The following is a 25935-nucleotide window of genomic DNA, read 5'->3' on the forward strand; positions in this document are numbered from 1 at the left end:
ACATGCGGAAAGGCAAGATCGTCTGGATAAATGAGTGCAGACAGGAGCCCATGGTCTCTGAATATTGCCTGCTGCATGAGCGGTCCTTTTGTGGAGGCTACTCTTCCTCTAACTCTTGTTCATAGCCTCGGGCTCCCATTTCACAATGGACTAGATGCTACAGTTGGCTGCCATCAGTATAGCGGAAAAACCTGTCTGATGCTGGTGGGCTGACCTGGAAGCTTACACTCTTAAGCTGAAGATTACGATCTTAACCACAGTCACCATAATAAAGCAACACAGCAGGCAAAGCAAACATCCACCTGTGTGGGGCCCCATAGCGAATCTCCAGAGACTGCCAAGACTTTGTATTGTAGGTCTGTCACTGTGCATTATGCAATCTCAGCACATTAGCAATGACCTATTAGGTCTTGGCCACTTATACAGAGCACAATTAGATCAGAGTGAGCATTTAGGCCAATGAAAAAAAGATGAGAAATATGGAGGGGGTGGAGTGGGGCGTTTCATGGTTTGGAGTCCAGAATATCTTTTAAACTACAATACTAGACAATCCGAGCTGTTTAAAGAGCATGTAGACATAAAATCGAACGTAGTGAAGGGTGGTCAAAAGGGTATCTATCATTATGTGAAATGTTAAAAACAATTTGATACAATTTCTAGTGCACAATATTTCTAAGCCAGCAATCTATACCACCTTGACAATGTAAATAAAAAAACGGGATGTCCAATCCTGCTCCCGGAGGGCCACTTTCATGCAGAGTTGAGCTCCAACACATCTGCATGGAAATTTATAGTGATCCTCAAGACATTTATTAGCTGGTTCAGGTGTGTTTAGTTAAGACAAGAGCTAAACGTTGCTGGAAGGTGGCCCTCCAAGAGTAGGATTGGACACTCCTGGGTTACTGCAATACCTTTGGTTTTCCCTTATCCATCCTTGATGGTTCTAGGACAACATTCGTTTCAACCAATCAGTTTTTAGGATTAGGGGCTTGACAACATTTTCATCCACAATAATTTCCTATTTGAGATCAGGAGTTGAGGGTGAACTTGGGGTTGTGGATAAGGTTTGGCTGTTATATGTTTGTTTGGGATGTTGATCCAGGAGCTTGTCCAACTTGGTTAAATCACATTGCGCAACTGTATCCTTCCTTAATTCTTACCTTACTGTGGGTGGCGTCATGGGTCAGTTCAGAGCCATAATCTCTCAGCGAGGGAAGGTTTGAAGGTGGGGCTAATCCCAGGATATGCTCCAGAGAGGAGTTCTGTTTGGTATAGGAGGCGTAATAAGTGGGTGCGACCTTTGGCTGCTGCTGCTGCTGTTTCTGATAACCCTGCTGATAGGATGAAGATGAGGCCATGGCTCCCTGAAACTGGCCTACATCCCCAGCAGTACAGATGTTCATTGTAAACTCCACCCCTGAATTGTCAGTCATATTGTAATCAACATGTGTACCCAGTGTTTGTGTGTGTGCCATTTGGCCATTGGGAAAATAAGGTCTATTTGTGTCCAACTGGTCTGTGAAGTCATATCCATTCCACTGCGGATCATTGTAGACCCCGTTCGGAGGGGTATCACTACCCACAGCTGTTTTCTGTTTATACTGGAATGGGTTAAGCAACTGGTTGTGCTGCCATTGATGTGATTGTGATTTACTAGTTCCTGTTATCTCGTCACCAAGTTGAGAGTTCAAGTTGGCTTGTGTGTGTTCAGGAACCCAGTGTCCATTGTGTACAGCTGGTACCGAGTTCACCAACAAAGTATCATGCTGGGTAAACGTAGTTGTCTCAGTGTCTGCTGTAGACACCTGTGGTTTTGGTGCCTGGATCCAGCTCTCGGTTTTGTGGCAAACCGACTTGCCATTGAGATGTTGCTGCATACGCTGTGAGAGATGAACTATGGGTGTTATCTGTTTTTGTGGCCAGAAAGGTACGTAAGAAGCAGTCATGGAGGAAGTAATTTGAGAAGCGGAATCGGAAGCAGAACATGGCTTAGGGGGTTCAACAGAATCTAATGCCGTGGCAGAGTTTTGAGCATCTGTTGAGTCCTTGATCCGGTTCTCCAGTGAGTCTTGGACGTAGGAGAGGATTTCGTTGTTGGTGAGAAGATCATTCAGAGATGGGATGTAATCTGGATCCATCTCTACCTGGATCATCCTCTCATCCAGAAGCAGCAGCTCTAGGTCCTCTGCGATGAGTCCCAGGTTTTCCAGGGCACTGAATAGCTCACTGTTGGAACAGCTTTCCTCATTTTCTAGGGACAGAGAGTCTAATGTTGCCAGTAGTGGGTCAAAACTTGATGGTTCCTGTTTGGAGACTGCAGTTACACCATTCTGCGCTGGACTCCAACTTTCATTTTCCGCCGAAGAAGAGAAAGTGCCAGTCTCTCCTTGCTCACTGAAGAGGCTACTGTGGAATGACATTCTAGGCTCCATAGCAGGCTGGCAAACATAAACAGACTCGTCCTGTCTCATCATGGCTCCCAGCAAAGAACTTGGGTCCAGATCATCCTTTGAACTTTTGCCCACCTTGTTCTTTTTGGTTTTGTTGTTCTTGCCTTTGCCCTGAAGGGTGTCGGGGAAACCTGGCATGGGGTAGCTGATTTGGTACAGCAGAGCTTCTCCAGTAGCAAAGGTGAACGGAAGATGCATAGATCGCTTCCTCAAATGCTCTCCACCCTCTTCTTCTCTGAATAAATGAATAAAAAACTTTGTCAGTGGATGTGTAAGAAGTACATTCACCAAAATTTTGCTAATTCGTCCATGCTATTTAACAGTTTAAAGATGAACACTAGCATGTTAATCAACTACATCTATTTTGTAAATTGTTAGTGCAGAAATATAAATGGATATTAGCCATAATGTACTTACACAAGAGGCCTCTGGGTGGCAATGATGTAGTCAGGCTTGCCGTTTTTGTGGACAAGTCTAGCGTTAGCTTGTACCCATTTCCAGCGGTTGTCCTTTGTAAGCAGTCTAAAAACAGTCAGGCCGCTTTCTCCAGTCTTGATCACTGCAATAGACAATGCAACAGTGTTTAAACCCAGTTATTAGTTGAAACATACACATCAGATTTTTCTGCCTTGTTGCCTTTTTCTGCTAACAGATGTTGGCTCCATATTGAATTACTGATTTTACTGGTTTTAAGGCTCTAGTTCACATGTCCCTCTACTTCTAACATCAAGGATTTATCCAATCTCCTCCATAAGCTATGGCAGTGGTTCTCAAACCTCTCCATGAAGTACCTCCAGCGCTGCACATTTTGTATGTCTCCCTATATCTGACACACCTACTTCAGGTCTTGCAGTCTCCACTAATGAGCTGATGAGTTGAATCAGGTGTGATAGATGAGGGAGACATACAAAATGTGCAGGGCTGGGGGTACTCCAGGACAGGTTTGAGAACCACTGATCTATGGGATTATGGGAAAACATTCCTCCTCCTGTCTCTTGCTCTGTCTGTCTCTTTTTTACACTTCTTGCCATAGACCATCATAGAATAATCAGAATTCAAAAGTCCATACAATTGATAATATCAGTCGATTTCACTTCCTGTGATAACATTTATAGATTACCTCCTGTGAACCAAGCTGAATGAAAATACTGTCACTTGTTCAAGTATTTGCCTAAGAGCACACTGCTCATGTCTTTTAGCGTCACTAGTTTATTTTAGACACAAAGCCTTTGGCAACAATGTCAGCATGCATCAGCAGAAAGACAGCTCATCATAGCTGTTTCTTAATCTTCATGTATTCAGTCAATCACATTATTAGTTAAGTCGCATTTTCAACATAGATGCTTTAGGCTGAATTTGACTTTCTTGAACAATAAAACTCCAAAATGACACATCTGAAAATCTTACTCCTGACATGGTTCTCAGCACAATAGAGCATATCAGCTGCATGGATGAACTGGTACCCTGAACCACGAACTCGCAGCTCTGCCTCGGTGTAGCCAAGAACGATTTTACCCCTACAACAAAGGCAAAACCAACATCAGTGATTCTTACATCATTTTCTATTGTACTTATGGATATATAAACATTTGTATACAATGCACGTTACAACTCTTTCAAAAGAAACGTCCATCATTACTTAGCATCACAGGCCATTGGGGTGAAGTCCAACTTGTGTTTGGTTCTGAAAATCATGTTCTTGGTTCGGATCTCCATTATGGAAGGAGGCTGTAGGGGTGTCGCTATGGCAAACAGGGCAAGCTGGGGTGGCATTTGGCCTCCGTCATCCAAACGCTTGTTCTGTCCATGCAGGAATTTCAGACGTCCTTGAAGATTCAGGGCCTTAATGGGGCATAAATGACAATGAATATTGGAATTTGTACTATACAAAAAATAAATAAATAAACTTAAAAAAGGCATAACATGAAAAGTTTTAAAGTGGACATTAATTTAAATACGGAATTTCATCTAATAATTATATGTTTCAAATACATGGCAACTACTACAAAAAGAGCAAACAAACAAGAATAATAAAAATATGACATGCAAAAAATGAAAGACGTACATAACCGATACACGTAATATATGAACATACACAGCTGGAGCTGAATGATTTTGTTGCCGTGCCCTTGGCAAACCACATAATTTGTCTCTGACTCAGTGTGAGCAATAGAACTCAATCCAGGCCATCTATTAATGAAGGCTATGACCACAATGTGTCATATCTGAATGTTTGCTTGTTTGTGATTGGTTAGTCAACCTTACAACTTTTGTTCTGATTGGCGGAGATTAAGCCATCTAAAAGTGAGTGTTTTATGTATGTTAGCCATGATTAATTTAGTGCCACTTTTGAATATGCACAAACATAAAACTACAATACAATATATTTTGTGGCTGGAAGGCACTCTTGATAACCTATTTTTTGTTGTCGTTTCATTTCTGGGTGAGCTGTTCCTTTAAGGCTTGTAAATTATGTGATGTCTTGTGTAATGCCTGATTTAAAGTAGTTCTGCTTATGTAAGGCTAATGTCTCAGTTCGGGAATGACTTTGTGAAGTATTAATACAGAGACACACATTCACATACACAAACGGAAAACGTTAGTCAAACTATATTTCATTTGGCGCAAATAAAAATGAAGCTTTCAGCATGACTTTCCAAGTTGGCGGTGTGTCAATTAAATAATCATGATGGAAGCTAATTGGACATAATGACGTGTTCATTGTGAACCTCCCAAGAGAACATAATAGTTGCATTCAAAAATGCCAAAAGGACCAAAAAAACAAAAAACAAACCCATAATGGAAAAGAGTTTGAGGTTGCTCATATTTATAGCTCATGCTAATGAATTTCTCTGAACACATGGGGAGACCCCTGTTAGCGTGCCGCTCCTGACAAGTTAAGTGTAGTCATGCTATTCTTGAGGGAGATGGATTTGGTAAAGATGGAGTGGAGGGGAAAGAAAGTAAAAGAGGGAGACTGAAGAAATAAAGGGCTAGAGTACAGAGAATTAGTGCAGTAGTGAGCTTTGCACGCATACGTATCTCTTCACTACCACAATGCCAAGATTAGCAAAAAAAGAGACAGCTGTCTGGCTGAAAAGAATGAATGGGAAAAATACTTTTGGAATAAAGACAGCTGAAAGAGCTGGTGGTCACTATTGCGCTCCATACTGTAGCTAAAGCCTGGATTTCTTCAAATTAGCTTTAATTTATGCTAACAAGAACAGGTTCTCGTTATTATGCTCTATTTCTTCTAGGACCAATTAAAACCTGTTCCACATGACACTATTGCTCCTTTAAGACGGATTACAGAGGTGTTCCAAAAATTCTGATCTCTGTGGCTGCTAGAGGCGCAATCCAACACAAAGTTAGCTCCACTAACCTAGATGCTAACTCACTCTGTAATCTGGAACATCGGGGCTTAGAGACTTTGAATAGCAAGATATTTTCCATCTTACTAATATTAAAATTCCAACAGTATTTCCATAGTTCCTGTGTAGGCAACTCATTAGGGTTTGAGAGCAAAATAAAAGCTTTAGCTGTTTGACACTGACCAGGAATCCCGAAGAATTGTCTAGGAGGCATCGGAAACGACAGACGAAATTTCTCTCCAGGAAAGAGGAGTTTTCAGGAGGCAGTTGGTCAGGGTTGCATGTCACCAGCGACATACTTGGGGCAGAATCTCCATCTAAGAGAAACAAAAAAGAACTTAAGAGACTCAGTAGTGTGTCTAGACTTTTTCAACCGGAGGTCATCATTGAATTATCCACTGACCACTGTTTCCTTTTTTCCCTTTCTGTTTGCTTTTATCCTTAATTAAAATTGACATTTTAGTGACCATAACATTTATTATAACTCCAGGAGCTTCCACTAAAGGTCAGACCACCCTCCCCCTCTCATTTGTTCCAAAAATGAGACTCTCGCTTAAAAGTTTTGGTTCTTTTATCATTCATTTGTTATGAATAATTCATATATTAAAATATGTTATATATAAAGACCTTTTTTTGCAGAATTTCAGGCAAAAATAACTCAATATAGTGCTACCATGATATAAAATTACATATTTCCTGACCTTGTGGTGATTCTTCTGTCTGCGTGCTGGTTGGAGGCGGGTTCAAGGCCCAGTGTAAGTTGCGTCTGAAGGCCTGCTGGTCTTCAGTATGAATGAGTTCAAACAGATTTTGATGCATCACATCTGTCTGGGTAACCGAAGGACAAATGAAAAGGGACAGTGTGAGAGAATTAAGTTGAAAGGATGTAGCATCACTTTATGGTTTTAAAAAGTTTCAGGACCAACTACAAATATGTAAAGTAATGTTTGGTATCTGTAAGGTTTTTAATGTTTTTGAAAGAAGTCTCTCATGCTTAAGGTTGCATTTATTTGATAAAAAAATATAGTAAAAACAGTAATATTTTGAAATCTTATTACAATTTCATATAATTGTTTTCTACTGGAATATATTTTAAAATCTCTGAATTCACTTTATTCACAGAAAAATGGCTTATTTCTGACTGCATCAACTTTGACCTGGTATCAAATTCCCTCTTTTCTTGTCTAAACACATTCATACGAACAAAAGGAGGACATCGTAAGCACAGAAAGTAAACAAATATAGTGACGTCTCAGTTGGATAATTCATAAGTAAATTATAATTAATTGGATTATGCCGTGCCAGACTGAATCTCAGAGTAAAGCCTATTTGATTAAGCGCATTCAATTTCTCCCGCATTCAAACTGTTGTTCGAGAGAGACGCTGCAGTATTAATCAGCATTAGGCAGATCTGATGAGTATATATATATATATATATATATAATATGTGTGTGTGTGTGTGTGTGCACTAAGAATAGAGGTGAGAAGAAGTATGGAATGGTTATCCAACAGGTGAGTCTGACGTAATTCTGATTCTGGGAATGTGTACGTACAGGGCATCCTTATCAATCAGATTAAAACTGTGTCACCTGCAAACTCATTACGTCATGCCTGGTTTGGACGTAATTTAAGTGCATAAGTAGCCCTACTACAAAATAAAGGCCTATTTGCACCAAGAGCGACGCGTCAAAGTAGCATTTTTACACTTTTTAAAAGATCAACGTGTTGAAACAAAATATTCAGAAATTTTGCATTTAAATGTTTTGTTGGTATTTCATAAGGAAATGTATAGCAAAATCCAATCCCAAAATTCATATCCCAAAGATACTGACTGTAATTCAGCTGTCTACTGGATTAGTATTAGAACCGTGGCCATATGATACATATGTGTTTATGTAAGAGACTGTTGAGAAGGATAATTACCTGGTGGAATCCCAAGTAATCCTGGATGGTGTGAGAACAGTAGAAAATGATCCCCTCCGCAGTGACCACCAACACAAAGCCATTAAGAGCCTGTGACCATAAACAAATGAACGAACAAACACAGGAAATACAATTATTACGTTATTGGTCATAAAGAAGATTATGGAAGCCTGTTTCTGCCAAAGAATAAAACAATAGAAAAGGTTAAAAAAAGTCAGAATTGTTAGATATAAACCCAGTATTCAGATTTTTTTTCTAGAAATTCCAAGTTTATATATCACAATTGCAATTCTGACTTTTTTCTCAGAATTCTACAATTACATCTCGCAATTCTGACTTTTTCTGACTTCTATAGCTGATTGAAAACCTGCTTTTTAAATGAATCACCACATTATTCTCTCAATTTGTTTTTTAAAGAACCCCAAAATGGCTTGACAAGTACAGTTTTCTTTTCTGTGTTGATGTATTTCCTATTAAAAGGAAGTTGGTACAGAGCATATCAACCAATTTTTGAAAAATGTCCAATAGTCATTTGTTTAAGCTAGTCATAAACTGAAACTAAATTTAACTGAAAGGAGAGACATTTTTTGAAATTCCTTATATGTGCTACAAGTACAGTTATCGGAGTACACTAGCATATGCCATTTTGTTCTGTGTGTGTATTTTTGTGGAGGGGATTTTGCAGCTCATCACCATCTGGTGGGCTCTAAGTGTGGATCTGTGATTATGGTAATCTGACACATCCACAGACAATACAAAAACAACTGTGTATGGCTACACTGTGGAGTCCCTGAACAAATCCACCATCGATAAAACCCTCAAGCACTGAGTGTGACAGTCAAATAAGTATGTTGGTAATGGTATAATTTTTCACTTTTTACAAGTACCCGATTCTTTTGAGAACATTCTTAAAAATGTGAAATACATTTATATTTTGAAATTAAATATAAAATAAAACTAAGTTACTGCTAAATTCTGAAACCTAGACTAATATTATATGTCGATATCATGGGGAAAAAATTACTATAAATACTACAACATAGAAAATGGTTCTTTTAATAACATTAATAAGAAGAAAACAAAAACAGATTCACAGAGAAGCCCCAAAGTGCAACACTGTACTTCGGTCTGAGTGTAAATAACGGCTCTCTTAAAATCCTACGAATGTTTTATTTAGGCTGTGCTTGTGTTTGTGTTGCAAACACTTTCTAAATGCAAACTGAACCCTTTAACCTAAAAAGATATGATAAGGTAACAAGCAATAAATCACTAAATCATCTTTTCCCCTTTAATCTGTGATTGTTTTTGCCAGATAATATGTACATAATAATGTGCTGCAGTATTATTACAATAATATTACATATTATTATGGGGTAACGCACACAGAATTAGTGTGCGTTACCCCATCATGAATGGTACAGCAGTTTATAGGGTCTTCCAGCATCCCTCTCATTTGCCTGAACATCTGCATTGCATACCAACACACACGCACACGCATACTAATTCATACATGCACACCTGGTCCAAACACACTCAGAAAACATGGTCGAGTAGCAGCGCTCAGAATAAATATTTCGGCTTGTTGGTTGGCAGAACAGCCCACATGGGGCTCTTGCGGGGCAGGAGGGGGAGGGAGGATGGCAGTCAGGAAGCATTACTATCAAATATGTACCACTGCATCGTTCACAGTCCAGCACACACAACACACACACAACTATACACAACACAGGGGAGAGACTGCATGAGAGAGAGAGAGAGAGAGAGAGAGAGAGAGAGAGTATGAGGTAGAGTATGAAGCAGAGAAACAACAGAGCTGAGATATATATATATATATATAGATAGACAGATAGGAAGGAACGAAGGAAGTAAAGCAAGGACAGAAGGAAGAAAGGAAGAGGAATGGATCGATGGAAGGAAATAAGGGAAGAAGCAAGGAAGAAAAGAAAATAACAGGAAGAAAGGTAGCACATGAAAGGAAGGAAGGAAAGAAGGAAGATAACAGGAAGGAAGGAGCATGACAGGAGGGAAGTAAAGAAGAAATGGATCGATGGATGTAAAAAAGGAAGAAGCAAAGGAAGAATGGAAGGAAGGAAGGCATGTATCGATAGAAGACAGAAAGTAAGGAAAAACAGACCGAAAGAAAGGAAAGAAGAAATAGGAGTAAAGAAAGGAAGGAAAAGACAGAAAGAAGCAAGGAAGGAAGGAAGCAAAGAAGGAAGAAAGGAAGGATGAAATAGACAGGAATGAAAGATAAAGGATAATTAGAATGTGAAAGCATGTGTGATGAAATGAAAACACAGATGTGAGTGGACAGGTGGTTCAAAGTTCTTAGTCACCGGATGGACAGAGAAAAACTTTAAAAGTAAAAAAAATTAATAAATAAAATAGAATAAGAGAATACTTTTACCTCTTATTTTATCCTTCCTTTATAATACATGAGATCTCTATATGTGCATTATTCATGCCTAAGTGTCTGAAACGAGAATAAGGCTGGCCAGAAATAGCCTCTCCTCTTTTCTCCTCTTCTCCTCCTTCTCGAGGACATTGTTTAAAAAGTCTCTTTATAACATGCTATGAAGGCACATGGATGCCATATACACACACACACACACGTTTGTCCTTCTGACCTGTAGTAGGAGCTCTCCTTCATGCAGCCAGCCATCAACCAATCCCGTTGCTTTACTGTTGTCATGGTTACTGTTGCTTGCTGACAAACCATTGCAGCTGTGGTTTTTCAGAGCGACTGTTGACAGAAAAAAAGAAAGAAATATTTACATAATGTATGTTGTACAACTATAGTTAGTAGTGTTTATTAAGTGAAACATCACTATTACTCACTACTGTATATGTACGTTCAGTGGACATTCTCCAAAATGGCACCAGCGGAGGAGACAAATTGTTGAATAAAGTCGTTATTTTTGTTTCTTTGCGTACAAAAAGTATTCTTGTAGCTTCGTAAAATTACGGTTGAAACCCTGATGTCACATGGATTATTTTACCGATCTCCTTGCTACGTTTCTGAACCTTGATCGTGGTAATTACATTGCTGTCTATAGGGCCTTTCGCACCGCGGGAACCTTTTCATAATATCAGAACTAATTGTGGAACTACCCACTTTTTGGTGTTTTCGCACCGCCGGAACTGGGTGCGATTTTAGTACCGGACTGCCTTTTTCAAGAACCAAATTAGCTCTTACTCCGGAGCAGGGTCTAACCAGTACAACTGGGACTAATCGTGACGTAAGTAGACATTGATTGGCCAAACGCGTATTTGTCTCTGTTGTTGAACGCCGCGCACAAATAACGACGCTGTCGACTGGCTTATGTCACTTCTTAGTACACACTCTTGGTGCGAATGCAACCCTTTAAATGGTACTGGGAAATAGTTCGCGCAAAATCGTCCCAGTAGTTTAGAACTGTACATTTAGTTCTGGAACTAAAGCGGTGCGAAAGGCTCTTATGAGAGGGTCAGAGAGCTCTCAGAATTCTTAACAAATATCTTAATTCGTGTCCTGAAGATGAACAGAGGTCTTACGGGTTTAGAACGACATGAAGGGTGAGTAATTAATGACAGAATTTTCATTTTTGAATGAACTAACCCTTTAAGTCTTCAAGTCTTTGAGTTCATATTGAGATCTCTGACTTTATTACAGATTTTACAGAAACTGAGCAGAGATTGAGACATCGTTGAGAAGAAACACAAGAATTAAAATCTTAGAAGCAGAGATTTTACGCAACAGTCTAAATTAGTTAAATTATGTTCTATTCAGTTAAAATACAGTTTTCAAACAGGTTTCCCATACACTCTGCCACTGGTCAGGCGGACAGATGGCCCCGCCCCAAACTCACGCCATTGGCTGAGCCACTGTTGCCATGCAAGGCTGGTCTGAATTTTTAAACAAACAGAGCAATTATAGCACCACAGAAACACAGTGATTCAAGGATCTCAACCTATCCACCTTTTTCTTGTCGTAAAAATGGGCGCGGCCATTTGGAAAATATATGGGTATGGCTTCCGGTTTCATCTGCGTCCACTCCGTCCAGCTATTTTTAGCTGAACAAAACAGTTCGTTTTGCTGCTTGATATTGAAAGTTGGTGTGTCTTATCATATTATTTTAATGTATTATCTGAAATTATTTGTAGTGCAAACAGTTTTACCGTTTACTGCACGTTGTTATTCTCCTCGTTATTTACCTATAGCGGCTAATGAACCGGAAGTCTCACCCATAGGCTTACTTCTGCGTTGAAGAAAAAGGTGGATAGAAATAGGTTAATTAATTATACAAATATATTAAACTGACAGGAAAAAAGTATTTTAACATCGAAAAATCGCTTAAAATGTAATTTAAGGTATGCCATACTTTCTTCTACTTAATATTCAATACGCGCTCTAAAAATGAGTCTGTGCTGTTTTCGTCGTGGCCATTAATGGATTTGCTCTGTGTGGCCCTCTCTCAGGACAAGACAAACTCTTTTGAGCATTAGTGGAGGAACTGACCTACAAACGACAGGGGAAATGGAGAGAGACAGGCCAGGCCAGGAGAACAGGGATATTGAAAAGCTTTTGCACTGACAGAGAAAGAGAGAGACAGAAAAGGAAAGAGGAAGCACTTTTCACTTGTGAGAACATACGTGGAAAACGCATTTGGGCACGGTGAGAGAAAGGTCACCTCGCTCTCGCTCCTAACCATCTAGCAACGACATAAACAAATGTGTCAAATGTGGCATCTTGTGGCTGATATTAAACCTGTGAAGTGCTCAGCACAGTGGCGAACATTTGTTTGTTGTTATTGTCCAAAAATGTCCAAAATAGCTGAACTACTATTTACACCAATTATTTCCATAACCAAAAACTCACTCAAGCAAATGCCTCTAGATGTCATGAAAACTAATTTTGATGATTACATTTGGCTCCTTTTGTTCTCCTGCAGCAACCTCTGACCCTTTTAATAGTCCTGACGCATGACCTGTCATGACCCCTGACCCCTGTCAAGACATGATACAATGAGTGACAAAGAGGTTGACGTTATTCCTTGAGACATATTTTAATGAACATAAAAATATCTATATTATTAAAAACAATAATTTTGTGAAAGAAAAAAAGGGGGGGGGGGAGCACAACAATTTGTCTAAACATTTATGGTTTTTGTTAAACCTTGGTGTCCCAATGAAGAACAATTTTTTTATATTATTAAATATTTATTTATTTTATGTATTTATATATAATTATATTTATTTTATATATTATTTTATTTTATATTTTCATATTTTATATTTAAATGTTTTTTTTGGTTGTTTATTTTAATTGACCTATGCTAGCATTATAAAGTAGCTGCCTGTCAGTCACGCAATGTTTACTGTGTTTATGGAGCTGTGCTGTTGTGGGACACTGCACATTGCGTCCCTGAGCGTGCAGCATCTCTGGGGACGGAGGCTCTGGAAAACCTGTGCTAAATGTTTTGGCTTGATTTCTTGTGGGTTTACTGACGGAGTCAAAACAGCTGCGGGGAAACATGAATGAGCTAATTCAAACGTCAGCATTAAGGTATTAGTAGTAGGAAGAAGGAAGAGATAAAGTTTTACAATTTTAACAAATAAATATTAAAATATTATATTAATTCAAAAAATTTGAAATGTTAAAATAAGTTTATATATATACAGTGGGTACGGAAAGTATTCAGACCCCCTTACATTTTTCACTCTTTGTTATATTGCAGCCATTTGTTAAAATCATTTAAGTTAATTTTTTTTCCTCATTAATGTACACACAGCACCCCATATTGACAGAAAAACACAGAATTGTTGACATTTTTGCAGATTTATTAAAAAAGAAAAACTGAAATATCACATGGTCCTAAGTATTCAGACCCTTTGCTGTGACACTCATATATTTAACTCAGGTGCTGTCCATTTCTTCTGATAATCCTTGAGATGGTTCTACACCTTCATTCGAGTCCAGCTGTGTTTGATTATACTGATTGGACTTGATTAGAAAAGCCACACACCTGTCTATATAAGACATTACCGCTCACCGATTAACAATTCGATTCTGCATTCTATAAGTGCATTCACAGGATTATTTTCACATTCACAGGATTATTAGGCTTCCCCTAAATTCTTTAAATGCTTAGTCAGGGGGCAAATTACACAGCAGCCTTTATGGTTAGAGAACCATAGGTTACAGAAAAACACACTTTTGTCCAACATTGTTAAAACACATTTATCATTCAATGGAACTGTGCGTATGCTTTAGACACTAACATTTTTGCTCCGTCCATGCAATAAATGCGCAGACTTCGACTGCTCAGGGATCTGCTCGGTATGACCGAGAGCCATTGAAAAACTGCAGAAAAGTAAAACTACTTCACTTTAGCATTACTGGCCACGAGTACTGAGGAGAGATCCCACATCAGCTGCTCAAAAAATGTGTCAGTGAGACGAACGGAGCGCGAGCGCAATCCTGTGACAGTCACTGCAGGAGAGAAATAGTGGAGCGCGTGACGGAGAGATGCGAGGTCACGTATTAACAGGCATGGCAAAACAATTCTGGTAAGAAACACATTGAATTTATATTCAAAACCAACTTTGAATATGCGATTCCATTTATTTCAAAACATTTCAATAAAATGCATTTTTATATCATTCTTTCCCCTTTCTCTTTGTTACAGCTAAAAGGCTGTAAAAGGGAGCAAAGCTGAGTCTTTTGTTTCGTGAGGAAAAAAAAATGAGAGAACAAGAAAGGCATCGAGAGAAAGAGGCTATATTGTGTATCAAATATTAACTCTCCATCCACAGCGGCATGTCACGTGTTGATGACATCCCGGCGGCAGATGTGGACGTCTGCGAGCGGCCCGAGGGATTGGGAAGATCAGGCGAGATTCTGCTGGGCCCGGCTGAACACACACAGCACTCGAGAGCGACAGCCAGCAAACGATAAAAACATCACAACACACGTTTAAAATGAATTAGAAGAACTTAGAACTTAAAAATGCATGAAAAAAATCATTAAATATTTGAATCGGCTGACAGACAGAAAATAAAAACAACAACAATAATAAATAATAATAATAATAAAGAAGAATTACTCAAATAAAAATGCATGAAAAATTCATTCCACCATCCCTTCAACAGGTGCGGGGTTTCAGTCTGACAGCTGCACTGTACACTAAACACCAGTGAACAACATCTGTCTCCTTCACTAAAACACTGCAGAAAGCCAGCTGTAGCCACAACACACACACATACACAGTTCAAAATCTAGTGTGTACATATACACAGCTTGTCCATCCACTGGATGGGCTCCTAATTGTGTGTGTGTGTGTGTTGTTTACAGTACGTGTGTATTTCTCCCTAAAGCAGATATCTCATCCACATTCCGATCTATTGTAGTGTGACAGCGGGACATCAGTGAGCGGAAACACGTCAAACAGAGGCAGAGGCCGTGACTGGGGGTACTTATGGAATTTTTTTTGCCTTTTCTGCTGCAGTGTTACTGCTGTAATTACCCTAGAAAAACAGCAACACACTCCTGATTAAAATGTAACTGTTTGTGAGCTGCACCGAAGCTTACTAGGATGCAAGAAGGAAATTCATTCAGTGGGTTTTAGGGATGCAAATGCATCCATATTTTATTGATCCATATTGATAGCCCTTAAACTTAATACATAAAATTTATAAAAAATTACATGCATTCACAGATGTTTTTAATCAGTTGATAGCCCTAAAAATAATACATAAATTAATTCATAAAATTGCTAATATATAAATTATAATAAATTAGTATAACTATAGATTTTTATTGAATTCAACTGATGTGCATTCACAGATCTATGTATATCAGATATATAATCTCTTAATTGATTAACATCCCTAAAAATAATAATAAATAAAATAAAAAAGAAGTAGAATAAATTAATAAATAATTCAAACTGTAGATGTTACATGCCAAAGGTTTGATAAAACCCTAAAATGTTGAGCGTTATGTAGAGCAGGGTCAAAGCGTTAGGCAGGGTCAAAGAATAAAAAGGGTCCAAAAAGGTGTCAGTTCCCACTTTGAATCCAGCTGTAAAGATGTGAACCTTTGGTTTTATATGATACATCACAGATGTTAAAGTACTTCAGTAACGAGGTGCAAAAGAATGTTTTTTTCATACCATTAAATCCAAAGATTGGGTTCATGAATATGTTTTTGTTGAGATCACCATGGTATCCGATCTATAAACAGATCAAAGCTGAAATATCGTCAAATAGAGAGATACTCAGCCTGTCCAAATGAATGGACAATTAACCTCAGATGTGAATCATTCCAGACGGGATTTCTGTTCTGTGGCAATTCAGCGAATCTGATTACATCACAGCTCACATCATTCCTGGAAAAGCAGATGAACAAACAAAACCGCACACAAATATTCACAAGAGGAGATCTATGAATTAGTGAGGCCGTTACCCCTAAAAACCCTTAAATAACTATGACAAATTTCATCCAAGTAGATCTTTTAGGATTTTGTCTGTCCGTAATTGTTTTTTTTTAAGACATTTAACACTAAATTGTGCCATTCAGGAGGTTATTTTTGAGATTATTTCACCAAGCTGGAGGTCATGATCATTAAAGTGAGCCAAAACAGCATGTAGCTTAGCATTAGCGTAACACATAATTCTCTAGCTAGAATCCAGGCATCAAATTTAGTACCAAAAGACAAACAGAACAGAACTATCCACAATATTACAAACGATCCTTATTAAAAACAAACGACAGCTGTAGAGGAGCCAAAAGACACAAGTTCAGTCTAGCGCTTCAATCCAAAGATGTCTGTCCTGGAATTTATACGACTGAGCTTAGGTTCAGCTGTCTTTAGTTGTGCCAAACCAGCTAAAATGACCAGCGCGTGAGTTCACATTATGATCGTAACACTAAAGTACCTAATAAAATGAAACGAATGTGAAGACAGTCCAGAGTACAGTTACGTTTTCCCCGCTGTTTTTAAAGTATGAACATGTGGAACAAATTTAAGGAATTATTTGACCTAAAGGGCTTCTTTTTTATTTGCTGGGAAAGATTATTTGGACTACAGAATGGACAATATTACAGATTAAATATGGACATAATAAATGGAAAAAACATTAAATGTATTATTAAAAGAATTGCTGCCAGCATGGTAATAGATTCTAAGAATTAAAATAGATACTCATGAATAAAAAATAAATAAATATTTAAGTAAATAATTTATAAAATGTATAATAAATATAATAATTCAACATCTATTTAAATATATTGTAAGTTTTTTTCAGTAAATAAAAAGGATTATTTGAGTTCATTTTACAAGAAATACTATTTCAGTTTTCTACGTCAAAATATCACATTTAATTCTTTGTAATTGTGTGTGAAATTTACTAGCCATTTCTGAGTAAAAACATGATTTTTTTCAGCTTACTTTACATTTTTTTTAATTCTTAATACATTTCTTGACAGATCAATGACAGATTTAAATAGATAATTCAACATCTGTTTAAATAATTTCTCTTTTAAAAATCTTAACACATTTCTCGGCAGATTGTTTATAAAATCTGAAATTAAAAAGTATACTATTGTCAAAATATCACATTTAATTCTTTGTAATTGTGTGTGAAATTTACTAGCCATTTCTGAGTAAAAACATGATTTTTTTCAGCTTACTTTACATTTTTTAAATTCTTAATACATTTCTTGACAGATCAATGACAGATTTAAATAGATAATTCAACATCTGTTTAAATAATTTCTCTTTTAAAAATCTTAACACATTTCTCGGCAGATTGTTTATAAAATCTGAAATTAAAAAGTATACTATAAATTAAATAATAATAACATTTAAATAGATAATTCCACATCTGTTTAAATAATTTCACTCTTTAAATTCTTAATACATTTCTCGACACTCTTTATAAAATCAATAATGATTTATTATACAATAAATAAATATGAATTCTTTTAAATTAATATTAGTACAAATACACGTGACACACAACACAGTGTTCGAAATAGTTTTGATGTGCTTACACACACCACTGTAATGCCGCAATCATAGTACTGTACACACCTGGGAAAACTTGTGTCCACCATATAAACACAGCTCCAATAATGTGCAACAGTTTTTTTGGGTGATTACATATTCAAACAGAAGTGGATGTGTGTGTTAGGAAGGATTGTTAGTGGTCAAAATGTCCTCATACTCATTCAACAACAGCAGTGCTTGATTAAGAAAAACACATGCATTTTCCTCTAAGCTGCTCACGGAGCCCCGTCCACGTTACTAACTCCACCAGCTCTTTTTTTCTGATGTGAAGCAACCTCACCTCGTTCAGTCATGGGTTCAAGAGTTCACTGCTGCCAGACTGTTTTTGCAGGCCCTCTTTCATTTCTGTCTTGCCCTCCCTGTTCTCTCGCTTTTCAAAGGGATCTCAGCATGAATGTAAGTGGATTAGCTCAAGAGTTGTTCTACCAAAACACTTTCATCTGGCACTATTCGTTTGTGGCTCGCCGAGACACGGAAGGCAGGAGAGAGAGATGAGGTGTTATGACTGGTGGTAGAAATGTAGAGTCAAACAGGTAGATACACAGACAGACAGATAGATACATAGATAGATAGATACACAGACAGATAAAGTAAAGTCTACTAAATCCAATTTAAAAGGCAAATGAGCTTCTCATTTTTTAACTCCATAACCTCTTAACACTGGGATGTCAATCAGTCTGAGAGGTTAAACTCCACCGTCTCTGAACAAACCCAGCTTTGTTTGCCGTTCTTTGTGCAATTCACCCTTTTAGTAGCTTAAGGGCCCCAAAGGGTCAACGCAAGTGTGTTTTGGTGAACAGTAGAGCGTTTCCTGACACACAAACACTAATCCCAGATAAAGACCCACCTAAAAGGCGACGGACCGGACCGACACTGTGAAAGGAAACTTTCTTGAAAGAGGGCTGGTCTAATTGGTCTCTCACTGTGGAGGAAAGTCTGGCTATTGTATGAATGGGGCGCCTAGCAACCGGCGACAAGGGGAATACAAAAGGACAATGAGGAAAAAGTGTGCCAATTCAGTCAATTCAAGAAAACTCTGGGTATGATGGCACAAGACCTTATAAATAGTACATTAGGACTATAGAAAGTGTGCTCATAATTAAGATAATACATTGAAATAATATGATAAGAAACACCAGTTTGCAATATCAAGCAGCTAAAATAGCTGGAAGCGGATGACAATGGAAGTCAGAGACATTAAATTCACAAATGGCCGCATCCACTCTTACGGGAAAAATAAGGTGGATAGCTAAATGAGAAATAACGCTGAAACTGCGGCCGTAATCCGAACCATTCACATAAATGTGAAAATCCCTTAAATACACATACAATCACAGCGTTGTTTATGTCTACATGTATTTTAAGCCAAAAATTAAAACAACATGACATTGTTGCGGCATCAAACTAAACAAACCACAGGCGTCTGATTCTGTGAAAACATCTCATGACACAATGAATCATTCTATTTGGCACTAATGAATGCTGGCAGGACATCGATTACGGTTTTATTTGCATGTTTAATAAATGTCATAACCATAAGCTTTCCATAAATCAGCAGAAACCTGCCAAGATGGTGTACACAATCCACTATCAATCATGGTGTAATTAATGCCTTGCTTGTTCTTTCGCTTTCATATGAATCAGACTTCCCATGATGCCTTAGTGCAGCCCTTATGAGACAGGAAATAGGCAATTTTTTATTAATAACAAATTGGGTCTTTTTATGCTCTTTAACATGACCAAAATCATTCTGACACGTTTTTACTATCATACAACATGCAAAAATTGGTTTTACTGTGCATGTTACAGTTCGCTTGTCTTGCATTCTGAATTAATTCACAAATGAACCAAAACTGGAGAAATAGGTAACATCTGAGCTAAATCACACCTGATGCATGTTGCAGTTTTTTTTTTTAAATAATACCTCTTGAATTAAAAATCGAAAATAGGATTTATTAAAAAAAATGCAAAAAATTTGGATGAGGAGAGAAAGAAATAAACAGAGAGAGAGATGGTAAAAAAAAAGTTGATAAAAATGAAGAGCTCCTGTGGTGCCATCTGGTTCTCAATCCTAATTCGTAGGTATTCAGAATGCATACAAAGATTAAGGATTGACCTGCGTGAACCTGGTAATACAAATAATCACACACACTAAAAAAAAAAAGAAAAAAGAAGGGGGTGGTGGAGATGGGGATATCTTCTAGGCAGAAATTGGAAATCTCAGTGTTGCCTCACAACTACTGTAAGTTTTCAATTCATGTCTAGTCATTAAAAAAAAAAACTCAAAAACTTCTAAAACTTTTTAGAAAATAATTTATTTCAAATATATATTTCAAATCCATTAGTGTACATAGAGTATATAGTTTGTGTACGTGTGTGTGTATATATATATATATATATATATATATGATTTATTAAAAAAAATGCAAAAAATTTGGATGAGGAGAGAAAGAAATAAACAGAGAGAGAGATGGTAAAAAAAAAGTTGATAAAAATGAAGAGCTCCTGTGGTGCCATCTGGTTCTCAATCCTAATTCGTAGGTATTCAGAATGCATACAAAGATTAAGGATTGACCTGCGTGAACCTGGTAATACAAATAATCACACACACTAAAAAAAAAAAGAAAAAAGAAGGGGGTGGTGGAGATGGGGATATCTTCTAGGCAGAAATTGGAAATCTCAGTGTTGCCTCACAACTACTGTAAGTTTTCAATTCATGTCCAGTCATTAAAAAAAAAAACTCAAAAACTTCTAAAACTTTTTAGAAAATAATTTATTTAAAATATATATTTCAAATCCATTAGTGTACATAGAGTATATAGTTTGTGTACGTGTGTGTGTATATATATATATATATATATATATATATATATATACAACAGTTTGTTCTGGTTCTCAAATCTGATTGGTTGAGAACCATGAGCTATCGCCACAGGAACGCCCTTTCACTGCTTGTATCACTCCGCTTCCAGTATTTCTCACAGCGAGTGTCATGGCGGACGCCCAAATCGACTAATAATAATACTGTTTTTGTGTCACGGAATGTAGTTTTAAGCGTTTTTTAGGCGAGAATGTACTTGTTTAGACTTCAAATACGGTTTGTTAATAAAGATAATGTCTATTTGAAAATTTGCTTCGACGTTTTCGGAGACATGAGCTCCAGGGCGTCAGCGGCCGTTTAGCGCTCATGAGCCCGCTGAGAGCAGCCTCATCTCGGCCAGATCTGCTGGAAATCACCGCTGGCTCTGATGCCTTTATAGTGGTTAAACATGAGATATAATTCGTTTTGGGTAAATCTGATGGGCAGTCTTTGGTCTCATTAATCTATTATTTGTTCCAGAGCAAATAGTTTCGGCTGAAGGCAATATCTCATCACGTTATATTATATGTAACTTCAATGCTGTAAATTAGAACATGGCTTTTATGATGGCTGTTGTTGTTGTTTATTATTCAATAAATAATATTTTATATACATAGTAGTATTTAGTATTGGGAAACAGTGCGTGTGTTTGTAACGGTGATTTTTGTGACATTGTTCCGCCATTAGATGGCGACAAGAGACTGTTTTACGAGTCAGCATTTAAGACTTTTATATTGAAAGAGACTAAAATGGAAGTTATTTTTACTTTTTAATAACAGCTTGTAAGACGCAGTTAACAAATGCAGTGAGCAGCACTGTCATCAGAAATCACCCTTAACCGGTGAAAGATAGAACAACAAAGATATCGCTTTCCTCAGCGGACATTCAAACTAATGTTTTATTGTGAATATGAGATTGAGCTGAAGAATGAATGTTGTGTCAGATGCAGGTAATCACACTCGCGCAGTCCATCTCTCTCACAATACTCTACTCTACATAATACAGTGAGCTTTTAATTAAAAAATACAATAAGCTTTTAATGAAGCAGCTCCACTTTCCTACATTACTAGTTCTAAAGTGACGTTTTGAGCTCAGCTATTAAACTGTCAAACTGAGATTTGAATCCGTGGCGGAAGGAAGTAGTTCCACACAAAAAGGTTTTTAAAGACACTCCGTTGTTGTTTTTCTTATATATTTACACTCGTGCCATCGAACTGTTGTATAAATGCAATATCACTCTCGTACTCGGGCGATACCGGTATATCAGCGGCTGTGATTAGGCAAGAGGCACGAGGCCACAGGAGTGGTCCATGCTGATATAGAGCTGGTATCGCTCTCGTACTCGAGTGATATTGCTCATATAAATAAATATATATATATATATTCATTTTTAAAAATACATTTAATAGCCATTTTGTTTTGGAATCTCCCCGGCACAACATGATCAAAGCAAACAAAAACAACCATTTTGTGTTGGAATTAGGGTTGGGTGATGTCTACCAAATTGGCATCGGACGATGTCTAGAGTGAAACATCGTGATGGACGATGACATCGGGGGGTGGGGTTAGGGGTGTGCCCGAAGCGTGAAACAAATAACGTTCTACGGAGCCACTAAAAGGTTAGCCGCTTGCTAGCGGTAGCCTGTTGCATTACATGAAAGTTCACTTACTACATACACGGAGTAAGGAGAAATATGTGATAGGACGATGGCGAATGATTTGCTGATGCTGAGCACCAATGACAAACATCTAATCTTGTCAAATGTGTGGTAAGTACTGCCGCTCCATAGTCCTTGTGATCACGAATCTCAAACGTGAAAGTGAAAGTAAAATGAGAGCGCGCAATCGAAAGCGCTTTCAAAAGCGGCTCCCTGATGCCCGCAATTTATATACAGTCGCCTATACTTACCCAACGATATAGGTGTGCCCGAAGCATGAAACAAACAACGCGTTAAGGGCCTTTCACACAGGATGCGGAAAGCGCTGCGCTAAACTGGCCAGAGCAAAGTAGGCGGAGTTTTCAAAACTTTTAGCGGGAGTTCTATATGTCTAGTCATTTTTTGTTCCAACTTTACGGTCAGCAGCAAAATATGTATCTGTCCCGTGCTAAGAAGCGAGCGATAGCACTAGCCCTGCTAGTAAGAAGAAGAAAGAGAGCAGCAAGGAAGAAGAGACTGTGGGTGCATGAAACTCTCAGGTCGAAGGTTTGCGAAGGAGCTATGTTTGGATGCCCCGATTCTATTTCTATAGCGGGTAAAGTCACAGAGCGCAGCGGCAAAAGTTGAACTATTTTGAACTTTTGGATTGCGGGAGAGGGGTTGGGGTGGGGGATCACGATGTCAGCTTAACATTGTGATGACTGTCAGCCATCGGCAATGGACGATGGCATAGTTTATCGGCCCAACCCTAGTTGGAATCTCCTTGGCACAAAACGAAACCAAACCAAACAAAACGAAACAAAACAAAACATTTTTCCTAAGCATTACTATTCCTAATGCATGAGGCCAATTCAGTGCATGAGAATACTGTAAAAGAGAGAAGACTCCAGCATCTAGCTCCATTTCCCAATTCTAACAAGCATTTTACTGAAAGCAGGAATCTAATATTCACACATCAGATAGTATTTGCTCTGTTTACTCATAACAAATGATGTTTTATTTACGCATAACAAATTGTGTTATGTTTCTCTGAAGGATAGAAGAGAGAGGGGGAATGTAAGAAACCAAACAAAACGAAACAAAACAAAACATTTTTCCTAAGCATTACTATTCCTAATGCATGAGGCCAATTCAGTGCATGAGAATACTGTAAAAGAGAGAATACTCCAGCATCTAGCTCCATTTCCCAATTCTAACAAGCATTTTACTGAAAGCAGGAATCTAATATTCACACATCAGATAGTATTTGCTCTGTTTACTCATAACAAATGATGTTTTATTTACGCATAACAAATTGTGTTATGTTTCTCTGAAGGATAGAAGAGAGAGGGGGAATGTAACCACTGGTGCCATGACCCAGAGTTGAAGAATATAAATAGAGACAGAAAGAGGGAGGAAAAAACAACACTAAGAAGTGCACTATGAAGAAGGGCAAGTCTAATTAGGGTCTTGTTTTAGTTGCCATCGCTCTGATAACACAGAAAGCTTCCTGAGGCATTATACTTGCTGCAAACACTGACCTACATTCAGTTGTACAACATCTCTCTCTCCCCAGGGAGGCTTTCAGAAGTTGTTTATGCTGATCCAGAGTCAGTCGCTACTAAAAGGTGAGAACTGAGATCATTTTCATTTCATACACTTAGATACTCAGTTGTACACAGGAAAAAATAAAATAAAAATAAAAGCAAAATAAAACAAAGATAAATAAAATAAAATATGAAGTAAAAGTAAATTATTTGTGTTTTTTCATCAAAAGTTTATAAATTGCTCCACTTCTGAAAATGTTTTCCTTTTCTAGTCCTTTTATTTTTTAAATCCTCCCTTCCATCTTCCACATTTCATAATCCAGTCAGTCCCTGATAAATAAAATCTATAATAAAAATAGTTTAAATAAAATAAATAATAAAATAAAATACTTATATTTATTTCACCTGGAAATAATTCTGCATTTCCCTTTTAAGACACTTCCTGTCAGAGATATGATGTAGTTTTCAATAATGTATAATTTAAATAATATATTAAATAATAATATAATATTTATAAAACATAAATAATAATATTTAGTAAATCTATTATTTAAATTAAATATATTAGCTATTTTATAATTATAATTTATAATTATTATTTTATAATTGTAAAATAATGTATATTATATAAATAATCTGTTTATTTCGAGATATCAACTGCTGTTGGATAGCACTAGTGATTATAATGTTTGAAAGTAAATCGAATGACAATTCATATTAACCCTGCAATAACATAAATAACGCCATCACTGATGTTGCAACAACAATGATTGTCAGTGACATCACTGAACAATCAGTCATTGTTATAAAACGACAACACAATTCATAAACACAGCTACATGGACATAATTCAGTCGTTCACCTGAGCAGCAGTTTTAAACTCCACTTCCTTAAATAAACACACCCCTCCATTTTATAAATGCTTTTTTATAAATGCTTTAAGCTCGTTATGTTTAATAATTCATGCCTCAGAGGAGGCCCATTCCATTCCAGAGTCACAGAGACAATGACATATTTATCCAATAACACTGCGGTTACAGACACAAATTTGCTCCGATTTTTGTTATTTGTCGTCTGAAGGGAAAGAAAGAGTTACGCGTGCGCTGAAGAACTCGTGGACGTATTGTTATGATGCTCCCTTCATGAAAAGATGAGCAGCAAGTGCTTCGGCCAGAAGCTTTGTGTGTGAATACAGAAAACGAAGGTTAAAGTGCTGATGCCAATGCTTTTCTACCCTCAAACCCCGAAAACAAACAAACGAAACTGCAGGAGGAGACGGAGCAGCACAAATATGACATTGACAAGCAAAATAACAAAACAAATCCAATCAGCTCGGGTATGTAAATATGGGAACAGAAACAACTAAAAACAATTTACTAACAATATGTTTATCTGTCTGTCTAATTGTTTATCTGTTTGTACATTTATCTATCTGCTCACCTGTCTATCTGTTTATCTTTCTGTCCATCTGTTTGTTTTTGTGTGTGTTCATTTATCTATATATCAGTTGTTTGTTTGTTTATTTGCTCATTTATGTTACGCCCATCTGTCTGTCTATTTATCGTTGTTTCTTTATCTTTATCTTTATCATTTGTTTTTCTGCCTATCTGTTTATTTATCTGTATTCATTTGTTTGTTTATCTATTTGTTCATTTATCTATCACCACCCGTCTGTCTGTTTGTTCATCTATCAATCTTTTTATCTATCTGCTAATTTTATCTATATATCATAATTTGTCCATTCTTTTATCTATTCATTTTCTCTCTGTTTATCTATCAATTTATCTATATAACAATTTATTTATTTATTTGTTCATTTTTTCTATTGCCCACCTGTCTGTCCGTCCGTCCATCCATCCATCCATCCATCCATCCATCCATCCATCTATCTATCTATCTATCTGTCTGTCTGTCTGTCTGTCTGTCTGTCTGTCTATCTATCTATCTAGCTAGCTAGCTGTCTGTCCGTCCGTCCGTTCATCCATCCATCCATCCACCCAGCCGTCTGTCTGTCTGTGTCTATCTATCTATCTAGCTGTCTGTCTGTCTGTCTGTGTCTATCTATCTATCTATCTATCTATCTATCTATCTATCT

The 25935-nt window shown here is 37.4% G+C and overlaps 1 protein-coding gene across 1 annotated transcript in view; it reads right to left on the bottom strand.

Annotated features, from left to right (window-relative positions):
• Positions 1-494: 494 nt before the first annotated feature.
• ahr1b (aryl hydrocarbon receptor 1b) overlaps positions 495-25935 on the bottom strand; it is a 28020-nt gene continuing 2579 nt past the window's right edge. The window contains exons 3-10 of the mRNA XM_016292974.1: positions 10372-10487; positions 7745-7834; positions 6523-6649; positions 6005-6138; positions 4090-4292; positions 3858-3967; positions 2868-3009; positions 495-2685 (exon numbers count right to left, since the gene is read on the bottom strand). Coding sequence (XP_016148460.1) covers positions 1125-2685; positions 2868-3009; positions 3858-3967; positions 4090-4292; positions 6005-6138; positions 6523-6649; positions 7745-7834; positions 10372-10487 — 2483 coding nt within the window. The 3' untranslated portion in view covers positions 495-1124. The remainder of the gene's footprint in view (positions 2686-2867; positions 3010-3857; positions 3968-4089; positions 4293-6004; positions 6139-6522; positions 6650-7744; positions 7835-10371; positions 10488-25935) is intronic.

This window comes from Sinocyclocheilus grahami, unplaced genomic scaffold (genome assembly GCF_001515645.1).
Source record: "Sinocyclocheilus grahami isolate Dianchi unplaced genomic scaffold, SAMN03320097.WGS_v1.1 scaffold295.1, whole genome shotgun sequence".
NCBI lineage: Eukaryota > Metazoa > Chordata > Actinopteri > Cypriniformes > Cyprinidae > Sinocyclocheilus > Sinocyclocheilus grahami.